The 19,742-nt window shown below is 45.1% G+C and overlaps 1 protein-coding gene across 1 annotated transcript in view; it reads left to right on the top strand.

Moving 5' to 3' along the window:
- The window catches only part of ncf4 (neutrophil cytosolic factor 4), an 83,696-nt gene extending 66,085 nt beyond the window's left edge, over nucleotides 1-17,611 (top strand). Inside the window, exon 10 of the mRNA XM_043679769.1 lies at nucleotides 15,458-17,611. Within this exon, the coding sequence (XP_043535704.1) occupies nucleotides 15,458-15,659 (202 nt within the window). The 3' untranslated portion in view covers nucleotides 15,660-17,611. The remainder of the gene's footprint in view (nucleotides 1-15,457) is intronic.
- The last annotated feature ends 2,131 nt before the right edge of the window (nucleotides 17,612-19,742 follow it).

Below are 19,742 nucleotides of genomic sequence, written 5' to 3'. Positions count from 1 at the left end.
GATGCGGGTAGGCCATTGAGGATTCTGAAGAGGAGAAATGTCTTCCCCCAGAGAGTGGAGAGCTCATGGAATTCTCTGCCACAGAAAGGGGTTAGAGTCATAGAGATGTACAGCACAGAAACAGACCCTTCGGTCCAACTCGTCCATGCTGACCAGATATCCCAACCCAACCTACTCCCACCTGCCAGCACCCGGCCCATATCCCTCCAAACCCTTCCTATTCAGATACCCATCCAAATGCCTCTTAAATGTTGTAATTGTACCAGCCTCCATTACTTCCTCTGGCAACTCATTCTATACACGTACCACCATCTGCATGAAAAAGTTGCCTCTTACGTCCCTTTTATATCTTTCCCCTCTCACCCTAAACCTATGCCCCCTAGTTCTGGACTCCCCCCAACCCAGGGAAAAGACTTTGTCAGGCCAAAACATTGAATAGGAGTTAGATATAGTCCTTAGCCTAAAGGGATCTAAGGGTATAGTGAGAATGTGGGAACGAGGTCAAGTGGGATGGTCAGCCATGATCATATGGAATGGCAAAGCAGGCCTGAGGGGCCGAATGGCCTAATCCTATTTTCTGTGTTTCTTCCCTTGCCTTCACTTCTTGGTTGATCTCAGTTCGATTATGACGTTGAGCTTTCCCCGAGCTGAAGACTTCCCTGTGCCAATTACTTTAATTGGTTGCCAGGGCATGGGATTTGCCCAGCAACAATGGTACCTCTCCCAGCTAGAGGCAGTCACCTTGAAGTGGTTCCCTATCCATTTCCCAATGTCCCCAAACCAAAGGTGAAGGGTGGGTCAAACAGGGGGAGCTCCAATTTGATTTCAAGCCTTTTGGGTATAATCCATCTAGTTTTTTGCATTGGGTATCAGTGTTTCCAGCCATTGCATGTGGCACCCAATGAAAGAAGATATTCTTTGTTGCTTCCTTGAAGCACAATGAGTTCATTACGTTTATAGCGATTTTCCAGCTTAGACTTGTCAACTCTGCAGAATGGTTCTTGGAATTTCCAAGAATTCAAGATTAATCTCCAGGGCGCTGCAGAGAGCACACTTGGAGAGAAATCAAAGCTATACTACCAGAAATTCAATACCCATGGACGTTAGTTATGAGTAAAAAAATCATTGCAGATGGGGGAAATGGGCCATAAACGTTTGTTGGAGGCAATTCTCAGAAGTGGTTTGTAATTTTGAATCAATTTTGCATGGCTGTGAGATGTCACCAGTGGTCTGAATGTACAGGCCAAGTGAACATGAGGGTTCTTGTAGCACAGTGGAAGTGTCCCTTTCGTCTGGGCCAGGAAGCCTGGGTTCCAGGGGCACAATTAGAGAGGAGGGAGCTCTCCTAATCCAGGTTAGAGCTCAGCTATATCTGGTGCTAGAAAACAGACAGATCTGGATCAATACCTGATTCCAGTAGTTGGGAGCAGATAGGGTCACAGAGCTGCACAGAAACAGAACCTTCGGTCCAACGTGTTAATTCTGACTCCAGATATTGTAAATAAATCTTAGCCCATTAGCCAGCATTTTCTCTCTCAACTCTTCCTATTTATGTACCCAGATGCCTTTTAAATGATGTCATTGTACCAAACTCCACCACTTCCTCTGGCAGCTCGTTTCATACATGCACCACCGTCGATGTGAAAAGGCTGTTCCTTTCATCCCTTTTAAATCTAGCCCCTTAAACCTATGCCCTCTAGTTTTGGACTCCACTACCCTGGGGAAAAGACCTTGGCTATTCACCCTATCCCTGCCCCTCATGATTTTATAAACCTCCCTGAGGTCACCCCTCAGCCTCCGACACTCCAGGGAAAATAGCTCCAGCGTTATCCAGCCACTCCTGCTAGCACAAACCCTCCAACCCAGGCAACATTCTTATAAAGTTTTTCTGAACCTTTTCAAGTTTCTCAACATCCTTCCTATCACAGGGAGACCAGAATTGAATGCAGTATTCCAAAAAGTGGCCAAACCAATGTCCTGTACAGCTGAAACAAATCGTGGTGGAATGCACAATAGTCATCAGTGATGATACCAAAATCATAGAATTATGGAGTCCCTACAGTACAGAAAGGGACCATTCAGCCAATTGAGACTGCAATGACCCTCCAAAGAGTATTCCACCCCTTCCCACCCTATCCCCATAACCCTGCATTTCCTATGGCTAACCCACCAAGCTTGCACGTCCCTGGACACTACGGGACAATTTCCCATGGCCAATTCACCTAACCTGCACAGCTTTCAACCATGGGAGGAAACCAGAGGCACCTGAAGGAAACCCACACAGACACGGGGACAATGTGCAAGACAGTTGCCTGAGGTTGGAATGGAACCTAGGTCCCTGGTGCTAACCACTGAGCCACTGCGGTGGAGTATTGTGCATAGTTTTGGTCTCCTTTTCTAAGGAAGGATGCACAACCACAGAGGCAGTGCAAAGCATGTTAACCAGCGAAATCTCCATGGTGGTGGAATTATTTAGTGACAAGGCATTGAGGAGACTAAGTCTGTATTCCTTAGAGTTCTGAAGCATGAGGGGTGACCTCAATGAAACATACAATCTTCTCACAGCAGGTGACTGGATGTGAAAAAGATTCCAGTGAATGTAAGATGAGGCTGGGGATAGACCATTTAGGACTGAGAACGGGGGGTGGGAGCGTAATCCCTTCAATCAGAGGGTAATGTATCTTTGGATATATTAACCCCCTCAGAGGGTGTGTGGAGGCCCAGTCATCGAGGAGGTTTAAGACAGAAATTGATCAGTTTCTGGAGGCAAGTGACATCAATGGATATAGAGATAGCATGGGATGGGGCATTGAGTTCGATCCCTTGAACTGAATGGTGGAGCTAGCTCGATGGGCTGAATGGCGTACTCATCAGTGTAAAGAATGAAGGCTCAATCGCACAAAAAGCAATAGGGAATGACAACACGAAGAAACAAAAGCTCTGTTTAGAGGAGTTGTGAATAATATCTTCCATATATATCTTCCGTTTCACATAGTTATCGCGTTTCTCCTGCAAATATACAAATGATTCTCAGCCAACCAATACCCTGTTGGAAACGATTCCCGATTCCAACAATGTGTGTGGGATTTCTCCTAACCTCTGTCTTAGGGAAGGGCTGACCAAGAATTCCATTTGGGACTCACTGTATGTGGGAATCAAGTGGTGGGAACTTCTAACTTCTAAGCAGAGGGTTAAAGCAAAGTGCTTTCTGACTCACTGTACGCATAAAATTCTCCCAGCCCCAAACACACACACAATGTTTCCAAAAATCACAGAAATTGCCGGAGCAACTCAGCAAGTCTGGCAACATCTGAGGAGAGAAAGTAAAGTTTCGAGTCCAGTGACTCTTCGTCAGATCTTACTGCAGCTAGGAAATGTATCTCCATAAAGTGACAATTCTACCTAGGATTCCACCTAGGTGCAGTGGTAGCATCCATATCCCTGAGCCTAGGCGACCCTGCTTCAAGTCCTACCTGCCCCAGGTCTCAGTGGCATATATACCGAAGGTGAGGTGGGGGAAGCAGGGAGGACTGAAGGCTTGGTGGAGATGGAGCCTGCAAAGAGAAAGGACAACACTTGGGCAGACAATGGTATAGGAAATGGTTAGCCTGGGGGAATCAGTAGCTACTCATGGGGACCATCAGCTGCTGACAATGGGTTATATGCAGTAGCAGCCCATGTGACACTAAGACCTAGTTTGTGAGGGGTTTGGGTGAGGAGATGGGAGAAGGCATTCAGGCCGTAATACGATTGAAGCAGCACTGTGGGTGTCCCTGTGGTTTACAAAGGTAGCTCACCAATAACTTCTCTGGGGCATTTAGGGGATGTGCAACAAATCCTGGCCTAGTCAGCGATGCCCAAATCCCATGAACACATTCAAAATAAATTTAGGAGAGGGCTAAACTGTTTTCCTTCCTTTGAAAGAATGTCAGAAATTTGCTTTTGCCTTAACCCCTGGTGAGATGCGAGATGTCAGGTGGAGAATTGTGGGCACAATTCAATCTTCATCACAGAGCGTTGACACCGACATGTAATGGGTTTTGTTCCCTTACAGCAATGGGGAAGGCTTTCAAAGCAAAAACCTTGTGTGTCTGATGTCAGGGGCTTTGCAATCCTGCTTTGTACCAGCTTTGCCAATTAAGTCACATGAAACCTATGATTAGTAAGTCAGGAAAGGCCCAGGCATTAGCTCATCTCGGGCAGGACATTGGTCAAAGCTCTGTAATTAGCCTCAGGACCATCAGGAGGGGTAATTCTCATCTGGAACATGTAGGTTGAACCCCCATTTAGTAATTGCACAGGCCTGAGTGCCTAACAATGGCAAAAATAGCCTCGCTTCTGAGGGCTAGTGTCTCAGTATTCTGTAATCAACCTCTTCAGAAATGTTATTACACAAGTCTGGGGCAGGTAGGACTCCTCAGCTCAGAGATATGGATGCTACCACTGCACCACAAGAGTCTAGAATTGTCACTTTATATAGATACTAGAGGGTACCTAACATTAACAGGGAGAAGGTGAGGACTGTGGATGCTGGAGATCGGAGTCGAGGGTGTGGTGCTGGAAAAGCACAGCAGGTCAGGCAGCATCCGAGGAGCAGGAAAGTCGATGTTTGAGGCATAAGCCCTTCATCAGTAATACCAACATCCTACCAAGGGCCTGCACCTTTTTTTCTGAGGGGAGAGAGGATCATAAGAGAAACAAATCCTGCCTTAGTTTTTTCATGCTGTTACCTTGGAGTGAACTTTGAAATAGGGCAGTGAGTTGTGTACTGAAAATAAAAAAAGTGCTGGAAAAACACAGTGGGTTAGGAAGCATCCATGGAGAGTTTCAAGTCGAGATGACTCTTCAGCAGAGTAAGTTGTGCGTATACCTTGGTCAGGCTGCTTGCTATCTCTTGATTGATGTAAGCTAATTATTTCTTTCCCATCTTTAGAATGCAGGTAGCAGAATGCAACTATTATAATGAGGCAAGTTTTTTAGGCACAAGTCAAGGGCGTGATAAAATGCTTTCCTGGGTATAAGTTTGCTCGCTGAGCTGGAAGGTTCGTTTACAGAGGTTTCGTCACCATACTAGATAACACCATCAGTGAGCCTCCGGTGAATCACTGATGTTAGTGAATTGCTTTCTATTTATGTGTTTCGGTTTCCTTGGGCTGGTGACGTTATTTCCCCCTACCCCACTTTGAGAAAAAGAAGAGGAAATAACATCACCACAGGAAATGCTGTCACCAATCCAAGGAAACCTAAACACATAAATAGAAAGCGGACCATACCACCAATGCTTCACCAGAGGCTCACTAATGATGTTACTTGGGGATGAAATGTCTGAAAACAAACCTTCCAGCACAGTGAGCAAATTTAGACCCAGAACCTCAACCTGAGCTACAAATCTTCTCTAAGCTCACTAAATGCTTTCTTCCTGCCCGGATAAGTGTTTAGCTTCAAAGCTGCTCAAGGGGCTTCAGAACCATCTAGAACAAAGTAACTCGCTTGATCTGGCACCTTCGAGATTTGCCCCCCACCATTATGGACACACAGTGGCAGCAGACAGAACCCAGTGGGGGATAAGTATGGATTTTATCAGGCTAGTTGAATCTCTTGGCCTACAAGCAGAGCTGTACAAGCATGAGTCTCATGAAATCTGCCTCGCTTGCATCCTTTCAGCTTCCGAATTTCCCGCGACTCTTTGCATGTTGTTAAAAACAGAAAAGCTGCTCAAGTGAAGACGAGAGAGCTCATTATAATATTCATTGAATCTGCAGCTTCCTCTGACCAGAATGGTCACAGATATCTTATCGCCTCCTCCCACCCACCTTTAAATAGTCTATTCTACCCACCACAGAGGTCCAATGGCAACTGTACATATCATCTACAGTTTTAGTAAAGATACTCACCAAGACTCCTCCCACAACACCCACCCAACCCATGACCCTCACCTTCTAGAAGGACATGGGGACTGGCACGTATAAGGTCCCCTCCAAATCTCACACACCATCCCAACTTGGAACTATAATCGGCGTTCCTTCAACACGGCTCAGTCCAAGGATGTGGAAGCAGGCCCTCACAATAGTGAGGAGGTGCTAATAACAGCAGCCTAAGGCTGCTTGTCCAATCATAGGCTGCTCTGCTTCTGTGTCTGCTGCCCATAGGTTCACTGGGTCAGCCTATCAGCATCACACATGGGAGGGAAGCAGCCTGTAATTTATTCCTTCATGGGATGAGGGCATTGCTGGCTGGGTCAGCATTTATTGCTCATCCCTAGTTGCCCAGAGGGCAGTTAGGAGTCACCCACATTGCTGTGGGTCTGGAGTTACGTGTAGGCCAGACAGGTAAGGATGGCAGCTTCCTTCCCTAAAGAACGTTAGCAAACCAGATGGGTTTTTCCAACAAATGATTCACAGTCATCATTAGACTCTTAATTCAAGATTTCCTTTTCTATTAAGTTCAAGTTCTACCATCCGCCATGACGGGATTTGAACCTGGGTCCCCAGGATATTAGCTGGTTCTCTGGCTTCATAGCCCAGCAATAATACCACTAGGCCATCAACCTTCCCACAGCCTCCAGGTGTGAGGATTGCAGTCAGTTATGGCTTCAGTGTTGGCCTTGGCTGGGGGGGGGGTGAGGGTGGCACTGGGTCTTGAATGTTGCCAGACACAGTGCCAGGCTACAAGGGTTTGCCTGGATGGAGGGAGAGGAGGGAGGATGCTGTAATGGGGGAAGGGGAGGTGGGAGGAATCAGAGGCTTCAATGGGTGGGGCAGTGGGAAAACAGGAAGTTGCAAAGGTGGAGCAGAAGGGAAAGGAGGGGGCTGCAAGAGTGGGAGTGGGGTATGAGGAGGGTGCACAGGAAGGAGAAAAGAGTTTGTAAAGTTATAGGATACAAAGGAGGCTGGAATGAAAACAGAAGCTTTGAACCTAAAAACATGTAAATACTTAACTACCTGAGAATTGGAATCATTTCGATAATAAATAATTGAAAATGAATTAAAACCTCTAGCTTAAAGTTGTGCAAGGTCTGGAGCTACATATATGGGGAACAATACAATGGGTGCTATTGTATTCAACGCTGTCAACTGTTAAATTAAAATCTGTGATTGAGATCTGAGAGAGGACACACTGAAACTGGTTAAAATCTTCCAGCGTTCTGTGTATTTGTGTTGGAACAAATTAGCTGCGACCACACCAGTCTGTGGAAAGTGTGGTTAGGCAAATAGCTCTTTCTGGGCAGTCTGTTAGTTATTTTGAAAAATTCTTCATTGCTAATTTACCCGTGTTGTCTTCTGCCAATTTAAATACGGTGGCATCTTGTGTGTTTGTGACTTCAAATTTAATGGAGGCTTGACAATTAAGAAAATCCATGAATTCTTCTAATCGGAGCAAATCTGAATACAATCGATGTCTACCAAAGAGCTTCTTTTTTTTTACAAAAGAAAAGAGTGAACAAAGTGAGTGTTACAACAGAGTGAGATAAAGAAAATCAGAGAAGATAATTAATGATGAAGATCACGATGAAATAAAGAGGTGTTTTGCATCAGTCTTCATTCTCGAGGAGACAAGTAACATTTAGATCGGAAGCAAATTAAGTGTTAAAAAGCACAAGGATATAAAGGGATATGAATTGGCCTTGCTAAATTGCCCATTGTGTTAGGTGCATTAGTCAGGGGTGAATATAGGGTAGAGGAATGGGTCTGGGTGGGCTACTCTTCAGACGGTGGGTGTGGACTTGTTGGGCCAAAGAGCCTGTTTCCACGCTGCAGAGAATCTAACCTAATCAATTCTAATCAAAGGTAGGTTAAGTCAGTGGGCAGAGATGTGCAAAATGGAGTGTAGTGTGCGAAAATGCAGGAATAATAAAAAAGAAGTAAATAATCCAAATGGAAATGATTGCAGAGTTCCGAGAGGCAGAGGGATCTGAGTGTCCTTGTCAATCACAGGAGATCAGCGAACAATTATTGTAAGACATTAGGAAGGAATGTTATCGTTGCTCTTGAGAAGTAATAAGGCTGTGCTTCTGTTATACTGGGTGAAACCACACCTGGAGTACAGTGGACAGCATTGGTCATCTTAATTAAGGAAAATATAAATGCATCAGACACATTGGAGACTAAATTGCCTCTGACCTGGAATAGGAAGGTTGTTTTATGAGGAAAGGCTAAGTTGGTATCCACTGGCATTTGGAAGATTAAGAGGTGACTTGATTGAAGCATAAATATTTTGAGGGCCCTTGACAGGGTAGATTTGGGAGAATCTTGAACTTGGGGTCACTGTTTAAAAAATTAGCAGTTGACCACTTAAAACAGAAATAAGGCAAAAACATTTCTCTCAAAGGTTCGTGAGTCTTTGGAACTCTTGCTGATTGGACAGTGGAAGATGAGGTTTTAAATAGTTTTACGACAGAGGTAGATATATTCTTGTTAAGCAAAGAATTGAATAGTCATCAAGGGCAAATGGGAATTTGAGGTTACAGTGAGATCAGCTATGATCACAATAAATGGTGAAGCAGGGACTGGGGCTGAATGGCCTACTCCTGTTTGTGACTCATATATTGTCATGTCTATTTGTAGTGTTCAAAAAAATTAATAAAAATAATTAATTGTTAAGAAATGAATAATTTGAGGTATAAATTAGGAAATGAACAAGTGAAGGTGAGTGTAGTTTTGTAGAACAGAAAAGCCAAGGGGTTCAGGTACATAATTCTTTGAACTTTGTGTCACACGTAGGCAGGGTAATTAAGAAGCACTCTTCATTGCTTAGACCTTTGAGTGTAGGAGTTGGGACGTCATGTCAAGGTTGTATAGGACACTGGTGAGGCCTCTTCTGGAGTACAGTGTCCATTTCTGTTATAGGAAGGATGTTATTAAACTGGACAGGATTCACAAGAGATTTGCCAGGATGTTGCTGGGAATGAAGGGTTTGAGTTATAAGGAGAAACTGGAAAGGCTGGGACTTGTTCACTGGAGTGTAGGAAGTTGAGGGGTGACCTTACACAGGTTTATAAAATTATAAGGGACATACATAAGGTGAATGGCAGGTTTCTTTAAAGGTGGGATTCCAAGACTAGGGGGCATAGATTTTAAGTCGAGAAGAAAGAAAATCCAAGAATAACATGAGGGACAAGTATTTTACATAGAGAGTGGTTCATGCGTGCAATGAACTTCCAGAGGAAGTAATGGATGCGGGTACAGTTGCAATGCTTAAAGGACTTTTGGATAAGTTCATGATTGGGAAAGGTCTGGAGGGATGTGGGCCAAGTGCAGGATTATGGTTGGCATGGACTGGTTGGACTGAAGGGGCTGTTTCTGTGCTGAATAACTCAATGACTAACTGAATTGCCTTTTGAATGAACTGGTATGAACTTGATGGGTTGAATGGCCTCATTTTGTGCTATACCACCCTATTCTAGTCTGTCCAAAATGCATTGTGGACAGACTAGAATGCAAACTTGCAAAAGCTGTCAAGAGTGAAAGTTGGCAGGGCAAGGGGTGAAGCAAAGATAAATGATCCAAAAAACAGGAGAGCCACCAGGGTACGTGAGAACTGTCCTCGACCCCTGCTTGGACCTCCCTCCCTAACAGCATTGTGGCTTTAGTGAGCTACATTAGACAGAGCGCCATGTTTTGAGAAGGTGGCTCACTACCTCCATAAGATGAAGGTTGTTGAGAAAGGTTGATATTTTGAGGGGACGGTGTGTTGAGGGTGGAAGGGAGAGGGAGAGCCTAAGAATCAGAAGCCTAAGAGGACAGAAAGGTAGCTCCAAATGGCCCCATATTTTTAACCATTAAGGCAGGTTAAGAGACCCCCCACCTTCCAGTCTGAACCAATAGCCTGCCTGCCTGGTTTACTAACCATGTCAGCTGATGCTTTCCCATCCCACCTGGAACTGAAACAATTATAGCCCAGGCAAGATAAGTCCTTCAAGTGGTCAGTGGGTAACCATTTAAAGGTCCATTTTGGCCATGGGTTGTGAAGGTGGGTGATGGACATACCTGCTCAAAGCCACTGAGATGGCAGTAAGTGGGTGTGTGGATATCTCTCCGGTGCTAGCCCACCCAAGTGCCTGCCCTTTCCACCATCTTACCCATATCGTCTCAGGAGGGGTAAGTACCACCCATCTATCTCAGATCAGTGACCTCTCCTTAAACCTTTGATAGATGGGTAGCACAGTGATTAGCCCTGCTGCCTTATAATGCCAGGGACCCCGTTTTGATTCCACCCTCGGGTAATAGTCTGTGTGGGGTTTGCACATTCTCCCTGTGTCTGCATGGGTTTCTTCCAGGTGCTCTGGCTTCTCCCACAGTCCAATGATGTGCAAAAAGAGAAACAGAATTGCTGGAAAAGCTCAGCTGGTCTGGCAGCATCTGTGGAGAGAAATCCAAGTTAACATTTCAGGTTAAGTGACTAATTGCCTACAGTGTGGAAACAGGCCCTTCGGCCCAACAAGTCCACACTGGCCCGCCGAAGAGTAACCCACCCAGAACCATTCCCTTACCCCATATTTACCCCTGATTAATGCACCTAACACGATGGGCAATTTAGCATGGCCAATTCACCCTGACCTGCATGAGGAAACTGGAGCACCCAAAGGAAACCTACGCAGACACTGGGAGAATGTGCAAACTCCACACAGACAGTCGCCCAAGGGTGGAAACAAGCCCAGGTGGCAGTGCTAACCACTGATCCACCATGCCACCCTTAAGTGACCCTTCTTCAGAAAAGATGTGCAGGTTAGGTGGATTGGCCATGCTAAATTGTCCTACAGTGTCTAGCGATGTGTAGGCTAGGCGGACTAGCCATGGGAAATGCAAGGTTATGGGGATAGGGTAGGAATCTGCGTGGGATTCTCTTCAGAGGGTCAGTGCAGTCTTATGGGCGGCATGGTGGCACAGTGGTTAGCACTGCTGCCTCACAGCGCCAGAGACCCGGGTTCAATTCCCGACTCAGGCGACTGACTGTGTGGAGTTTGCACATTCTCCCCGTGTCTGCGTGGGTTTCCTCCGGGTGCTCCGGTTTCCTCCCACAGCCACAAAGATGTGCGGGTCAGGTGAATTGGCCACGCTAAATTGCCCGTAGTGTTAGGTTAAAGGGGTAAATGTAGGGGTATGGGTGGGTTGCGCTCGGCGGGTCAGTGTGGACTTGTTGGGCCGAAGGGCCTGTTTCCACACTGTAAGTAATCTAATCTAATCTAATCTAATCTAATCTTATTGGGCTGAATCACCTGTAGGAATTCTATACATCCACTGTTTGTCATCTAGTAGTAGTGCGGATCAGGTTAGAATCCGATCATGATAACATTATGGTTGTATAGGTTACTGGTGCTCACCTCAAATCACTAGACCAATAAGACCATTTTGCCAAGCTCCTACAAAATCATCATTATTTATTTCAGTCTTAAATTAATAAGTCTCGTAATGCTGAGTGGATGGATTTCGATTGTATTTGGCAGTGTTCTTATAGTCAGGCGAGAATTACATATTGAATGTTTAGATTAGGAAGTTAACTTTCTCCATTGGAATCTCAGACTTGAATTTGGAAACGTTTCTGCTAATCCTGTCATACAGTCAATACGAGTGGGTGGATTTTTCCCGGTCTTTACTCTGGATGTGCCGCATTTCCAATGTTTGCACTCGCTCACAGAGCTGCAGTTCCGTGGGAGGTGTGTCCGTTTGGAGACCGGACAAGGCAAGGTTGACATGAGCTCAGATGCGGCTAAGATGAGGCTATGTAGCTTCATGGAGGTTAGTTGGGGTTACAATGATAGGTGTCAAATTTCTGGGGAAACTTCAGTGGCACAAACTGAGCCTTTTAAGAAGGATCCACAGTTATGTGGAGCTTTTCATAGCCACCAGTCATCTGAAAATACAATAAAGTATTTTTTGAGGTGAAATAATTTTTATAGTATCACCATTCGGCCCATCAAGTCCACACTGAGCTTCCCTCCCAGACCCAACCCACTATCCTATCCCTGTAATCCTGCATTTCCCATCGTCAATCCACCTAACCTGCATATCTTTGGACTGTGGGAGGAAACACACACAGATATATGGAGAACATGAAAACTCTATACAGACGGTCATCCGAGGCTGGAATCGAACCCAGGTCCCTGGCACTGTGAGGCAGCAGTGCTAACCACTGAGTCACCATACCATCCTTAGAAGGTAGGAAACATCCCAAGAGCTCGTGATAATGATCAGATAATCTGGTTGTGAGTGGAAATATTGACTCAGTATTGGTGAGAGGTCCCCTCTTCTTCTTCAAACAGAATCATAGAATCCCTACAGTGCAGATAGAGGCCATTCAGCCCATTGAGTCTGCACCAACTCTCCAATGGAGCATTCCCCCCTCATCCCCCATTTCCATAACTCCACATTTATCTTGGCTAATCCACTGACTTTGCACACAACAGGGAATTTACACTGGTATTGTGTACTTCTCTATCCAGCACACCCAGTAAGTAAAGAAAGGCATACAATTATAAAATGGTGTTGAGAGTGTGGTGCTGGAAAAGCACAGCAGGTCAGACAGCATCCAAGAAACAGGAGAATCAGCATTTCGGGCTCAAGTCCTTCATCGGGAATTATAAAATGACCTCAGGATGATCACCCTGCACCCAAGGAAAGTGCAACAGATGGTGGTTAGCCAGGTAGGAGAGAGTCAATCTTCAGAATTTCATAGAATCCCTACAGTGTGGAAAGAGGCCATTCAGCCCATCAAGTCTGCACCAACCCTCTGCGCTGCATTTCGCCCAGACGTAGACCCCCACCTTATCCCACATTTAGCATGGCACCTCCACCTAACCTGCACATCTTTGGACTGTGGGAGGAAACTGGAGCACCCGGAGGAAACCCACACAGACACGGGGAGAGTGTGCAAACTCCACACAGACAGTCGCCCAAGGCTGGAATCAAAGCTGGGACCCTGGAGCTGTGAGGCAGTAGTGTTAACCACTGAGACACCCTTTATTTTTAGAAGTGTTATAGAATCTTTTATTTCCGCCAAAGCCTGTAGATCGGGGCTTGGGTTTGACATCTTATCCAAAAGACAGCACACCCAATAGAGCAACTGTCCCTCAGCACTGCATTGAAATATCAGTAGAATGTCTCTTGCGGAGTGGGAGTAGCACCCAGAACCTCAGAGATGAGAGAGTGTATTGAACTATGGCATACTGTACTCTAGCACTGGGTTGTTCAACCGGATGCCATAGTGGGAAGATGGAGGAATTGGCTGTTTTTTTTATTTGTTCACAGGACTTGAGCATAACAAGGTGGATCAATATTTATTGCCCATCCCTAATTGCCCAGAGGACAGTTAAGGTTCAACCACCTTGTTGTGGGTCTGGAATCACATGTAGGCCCAGACCAGCTAATGATGGCAGTTTACTTCCCTAAAGAGTATTAGTGAACCAGATGGCTTTTTGCCACAATTGCAATGATGCATGGTCGTCGTTGGTTCCCCTTTACCCTGATCAGATTATTTGTTGAATTCAACTTTCACCACTGACCACAGTAATATTTGAACGTAGAGGGTTAGTCTGGATGACTAATCCAGTGACCTTACCACTGCACCACCATCTTCCTTTTTCCGAAAGAATTACATCAACAGGGTAAGCAGAGGAAGGCTAGATCCTGTCCTTTGAGGAATATTGTCTTATGGAACTGACCCTTGTTGGAAATAATGATAGGCCATATCCTAGGATAAAGAAGAAGAAGGGCTTATGCCCGAAACATCGATTCTCCTTCTCCTTTGATTCTGCCTGACCTGCTGTGCTTTTCCAGCAACACTTTTTTAAGCTCATATCCTAGGATACCAATAAGAGGTTACACATTTTTCTTGGCCTAATGCACATTCTAGTAATTTTTGGGGGAATGGTGATTTGCCTTATGTTTGAATATCTCTATCTCTGGGACTTGGTGGGTTGCAGGGACTCTTGTACTAGTAAGTATATTGGAAGTCCAAGTGAACAATGATCCAAATTGGGTATGGTCAGCAGGATAGGTGATGAGTGACCTAAAAGTGTGGACTTTATGCATTCATTATTGCAATGGATTCAATTCCCGCACTGGCTGAGGTTACCAGAATGGACTCTATTTCTCAACCTGTCCCCTCACCTGAAGTGTTGTGATCTTCAAGTTAAACTACCACCAGATCTCTCTCTCTCTCCCTCCCTCCCTCTCTCTCTGTCTAATGGGAGAGCAGCCCTATAGTCTGGTAAAAATATGATGACTTCTTGTTTACCTTTACACTAGTATTGTGTGGCTTTTCTGTCCAGTGCACCCAAACAAATAAAGAGAGGCGTGCAAATATAAAATGGCTTCAGGATGATAGTCTGCTCCCAAGGGAAATGCAATGAATTAGCCAGGGACCTTTGTGTGGGCAGGGAGCAAAGAGCTAATTTTCAGAATCTGCTTTGTGTCTGCGTAGAATTTGGTTTGATATGATTTATTATTATGGCATATACATAGGTACAGTGAAAAGTTTTGTTTTGCGTGCAGTACAGGCAGATCATACCGTACAAAGACCAGAGAGTGATAGAACGGAGTGAGGCACAGAAGATTACAGCTGCAGTGGGCGGCACGGTGGCACAGTGGTTAGCACTGCTGCCTCACAGCGCCTGAGACCCGGGTTCAATTCCCGCCTCAGGCGACTGACTGTGTGGAGTTTGCACATTCTCCCCGTGTCTGCGTGGGTTTCCTCCGGGTGCTCCGGTTTCCTCTCACAGTCCAAAGATGTGCAGGTCAGGTGAATTGGCCATGCTAAACTGCCCGTAGTGTTAGGTAAGGGGTAGATGTAGGGGTATGGGTGGGTTGCGCTTCGGCGGGGCAGTGTGGACTTGTTGGGCCGAAGGGCCTGTTTCCATATGTAATCTAATCTAATCTAATCTAATCTAATCTAAGTAATAAAGTGTAGAAGGTGCACAAAAAAACAAGATCAATATTAGATTTGAAATTTGAGAGGTCTATTCAGAAGTCTAATAACAGCGGGGAAGAAGCTGTTCTTAAATCTGTTGGTACTTAAGCTTAAGCCTCTGTATCTTTTGCCCGATAGAAGAGTTTGGAAGAGATTATAACCGGGCAGGGGTGGGTGGGGGGTGTCTTTGATGATGTTGGCTGCGTTCCTAAGGCAACAAGATGGAGTCAATGGAGGAAGGTTGGCTTGGCGTGATGGGTTGTAATTTGCTTGTAACTGCAACATATAGAGAGGCGAGACATAATCTTACCCATGGGGCTGTGGATTTATTGGTGATAAAGGCATAGCTGGGTCTAAAGCAACATTTATTTGTTGCTGATCTCAACTTGTCTTTGAGAATATGAAAGCAAGCCAACATTTCGAGTTGCAGCGATCCTTATAATCCAAACAAAATGGGCAACCTCCTGATTCTAAGACTGTAGCACAATGGCCACTAAGACCTGTCTCTTGCATTGTTTCGACTAAAAGCAATTGTGTTTTCTTGATGTTCCAGGGCTGAGTTTGGGAACAAAGCCATTGCCCTTAACTATCGAGACCTGGAGGGGGATATGGTGCGCATTGTAGACGACATGGATGTTGAATTGATGGTGTTGGAGGCCAAAGATCACTCGTGGATCCGAAAGCCCGATTCTGCCCCTTGGGTACTGCACGTGACCAGAAAGGATGATTTATCGGTGTACAACACAAATCCATGAGGCACATTTGCTAATGAATGTGTTTCTCTCAAGGGCCCTATGAATTCTCAGTGACCTATGCTAATTATTATTCGGGTCATCACCTCTTCTTTTCAAAGGAATTTAATTCTCCCTCATCTGTACTCTTGCTCACTTTCTTTTGGCTCATCTGATGTAGGAAGATGGAAAATTATCAGTTGAACCTTGTCTGATCACCAATGCTGGATTATGTTTGACAATCAGTGTTCTGTTTTTGAATATCTACAGATCCCTCAGGAGGGATTAGTATCCATGACCTTGATTTTTAACTCAGCGGCACATTCTGAAAAAAAAGGTTGAGGGGGGTGCCCATTGTCACGTTGGGCTGCGAAAGAAAAACAGACTTTTTTTTCTCATTCTTGCATGAGTTGTGGGTGTTGCTGGCCCATTTGATACCCATCCTGAATTACTTTTGAACATAATCACTTGCTCAGCCACTTCAGAGGGCACTTAAGAGTCAACAACGTTGTGATTGCAGCAGGAGTTTTGTGTAGGCCACACCAGAGAATGAAAGTAGATTCCCTTCCCCCTAATAAAGAAAATGGGTTTTTATGACATGCAACAATTAAACTAGTTTTTATTGAACTTCAATTTTACTGCAGTGAGATTTGAACCCCACTCCCCAGGACAATAACTTGGATCTCTAGGTTACCAGTCCAGTGATATTATCATAACACAGCTTACGTGGTCCATTGTAGTGCTGAATTTAACCACTTCCTCCAGTTAAGCACGATTCCTGCCACTGGCAGCCATTCAGGGGGTTAGGGTTGAGCTAAAAAATTGGTTTGAAGTAGCACCGATATTGGATCGTCCCTGATGGCACATCCTCTGAGTTGGTCTTAATGAAAATCAGACGAAAGTGGGGTCAGAAGTAGGTTATCTCACAGCCAGGGCTTTCCTCTGAGTTGTGCATTGGGATGAGATGGAGGATGGGGGGTGTGCATCAGGGTCACTCTCCCCTACATCTCACTTTTCACCCACTCTCCACCTCGTAGTGCACATTCCCTCACACACTCTCTATCACTCATCCCATTCAAGGCATGCACCATGTTGACTTTGAACTATATCACCATGGCTTCATTTGTCACTAAGTCAGAATCCTCAACTCTCTCCCTGACTGCACTGTGGGTGTACCTAACTGCTGCAGCTCACCACCGGCTTCTCAAGGGCAACAAGGGATATAAACAAATACTGGACAAGACAGCAAAGTCCCTGTCCCATTTAAGAATTATATTTAAAAAATCAAGTGGGTATTTTCAAGGTTTGTTTATTTCTCAATATTCTTTCTGAGTTTGAAACTCATGTGCAACCCCTAACCCCAACCAATCGGCTTTTGTTTTAACATTCAGTCTTGCCTCATAACCCAGATCTCTCAAACATTAATGATCAACTTCTGTCTGTTCCCCAGCATTAGACAAACTCTCCTAATGCCTGAGAGGTGAACACAACCCTCACGGAACCATCGACTGAGCACAATACACTTTGGCTTGTACACTACACTTTAAAATCTTCAGTGCTACATTTTATTTCCTCTTTTTGACTGCTGTTTTTGAGGTGACTGGGAATTGAGTCTACTATAACCCCTGAACCTCTTTCAGTTTCATTTAGAACTACTGTGCTCAGCTTTAACTGTGGGTGACTAGTTAATGGATGATATTAAATTGATAACTGATCTTCCCTTCCAATGTGACTTATGCATTGTCGAACAACTGAGATGAACACTATTTGGTGGAGAGATGTGTGGCCAAGTATTTTAGTCTGCTAAATTTAAATGATTACAACTTACACCACACTGCAGTACAAATAGTTGTGACTTGATGTTTGCATTCTTGCATTTGTTCCGATGGAGTGCAGGACAAGAAGCTTGTCGCTCTTTCGAGAAAGGTTCAACATTTGTCCAACCCTGTAACTATTAAATTGGACAGTCTCTTGCACACGTTGTCTTTCATTTCATTTCATTTGTGTAGGGGTGTAAAACTTGAGGCTGCCTTTCAAATGATCTTCTTTTTGACCATTCATGTTAAGTTTCCCGAGAGATCACGGGCGGCACGGTGGCACAGTGGTTAGCACTGCTCCTTCACAGCGCCAGAGACCTGGATTCAATTCCCGCCTCAGGCGACTGACTGTGTGGAGTTTGCACATTCTCCCCGTGTCTGCGTGGGTTTCCTCCGGGTGCTCCGGTTTCCTCCCACAGTCCAAAGATGTGCAAGTTAGGTGAATTGGCCATGCTAAATTGCCCGTAGTTTTAGGTAAGGGGTAAATGTAGGGGTGGGTTGCGCTTCGGCAAGTCGGTGTGGACTTGTTGGGCCGAAGGGCCTGTTTCCACACTGTAATGTAATCTAAAATCTAAATCATTTCCATCAAATTTGCCTTCTTGCATTCCAAGAAGTTATCGGTTTAAAGGTAAGGACATCATAGATTATAAGACCATGGGGCTACTGTCTCATTACAGAGAGACAATCGGTGGTGGTTTAACCTGAGGATTGCCATACCTTCAGGTGGGGGGAGAGATTCAGAAGGTAGCACCTTCATGGTAATCTCAGCCGGTGCAGGGATTGAACTCATCTGGTTGGCATCCTTCCATGTCACAAACCAGTTATCCAACCAATCAAGTCTCCAACCCCCTTGCTTTAATTTTAATACAACTGTTCATTCAGCACAGGAGACAGTCAGAGTCAGACCTTTATTGCGCAGGGACCTGGTTCCTTTTCAACCAGTAGGATTTGTGGCAAGTAACATTTGTGCCACATAAATGCCAGGCAAAGCCTGTCTCCCACAAGACAGAATCCACCCATCTCTTCTTGACATTCAATGGTACGACCATTAATAAATCCCCACTATCAACATCCTGGAGATTATCATTGGCCAGAAATTGAAATAAACTGGCCATATGCAAATTCTGTGGCGACAAGGGCAAATCAAATACCGGGAATCTAGCCACGAGTAACTTGCCTCCTGACTCCCCAAAACCTGTCCACCATCAACAAGGCACAGGTCAGGGAGTGTAATGGGATACTCCCCACTTGCCTGGATGGGTGCAGCTCCAGCAACATTTAAGAAGCTTGACACCATCCAGGACAAAGCAGCCCCCGCTTGACTTGGATTGAATTGAATTGAATTTATTGTCATGTGTACCAAGGCACAGTGAAAAGCTTGGTAAACAGCAGCAAAAATAAAAACACAGGGACAGGCGAAGAATGACACTGTTCATGAGCATTTGAGTGGCACCACGTCCACAAGCATCCATGCCCTCCTCCACTGACACTCAGTAGCAGCAGGGTGTACTATCAACAAGATGCACTGCAGAAATTCACCAACAATCCTCAGACAGCACCTTCCAAGCTCACAACCACTTCCATCTCGAAGGACGGGGGAAGCAGATACATGGGAACGCCACCCCATTCAAGGTCCCCCTTAAGCCACTCATCATCTTGACTTAGAAATATATCACCAATCCTTCAAAGTCACTGGGTCAAAGTCTTGAAACTCTCTTCTGAACATCATTGTGGGTATCCCTACAGCCCAAGGATTGCAGCGGTTCAAGAAGGCAGCTCACTAGTACCTCCTCAAGGAGTAACTCGGGACGGGCAATAAATGCTGGGCCCAGCCAGTGACCCACATCCTGTGAATGAAGAAGAAAATCTAGTCTAGCAGTAACTGTTTATATTGCAAGTGATAGAGGGGAATTTCAACAATGTAGCGTCAGTGGGAGAGGTTTTTACCGGCAGTACCTATGGCCTAATGTTTGAGAACACGTTTTGTTTAAATTGAGAAGCTTAGTGGCAGGGTGATGGCCTATTGCAGAAATTGAACACTGCAAGAAGCAAATGGAATCATTGAATAGTTTTACCGTTTGGCCTGCTGAGCTAGGGCTTTTTGCTCGAGAAATTGAGCTGGACACGCCCCTCCCCCTCCCCATAGCCCTGCAAATTTCTTTTCCTTCTGGATCTTACCCAATTTCTTTTTGAAAGCTGTGATTAAATCTGACTTGACCACACTCTTAGGCAGTGCATAACAACATAAGACCATAAGAACTAGGAGCAGGAGTAGGCCATCCGGCCCATC

The sequence above is a fragment of the Chiloscyllium plagiosum genome, chromosome 39, assembly GCF_004010195.1.
Source record: "Chiloscyllium plagiosum isolate BGI_BamShark_2017 chromosome 39, ASM401019v2, whole genome shotgun sequence".
In the NCBI taxonomy this organism is placed as follows: domain Eukaryota; kingdom Metazoa; phylum Chordata; class Chondrichthyes; order Orectolobiformes; family Hemiscylliidae; genus Chiloscyllium; species Chiloscyllium plagiosum.
Note: the sequence above shows the minus strand (reverse complement) of the source record. Positions and strands in the feature narration are given on the sequence as shown.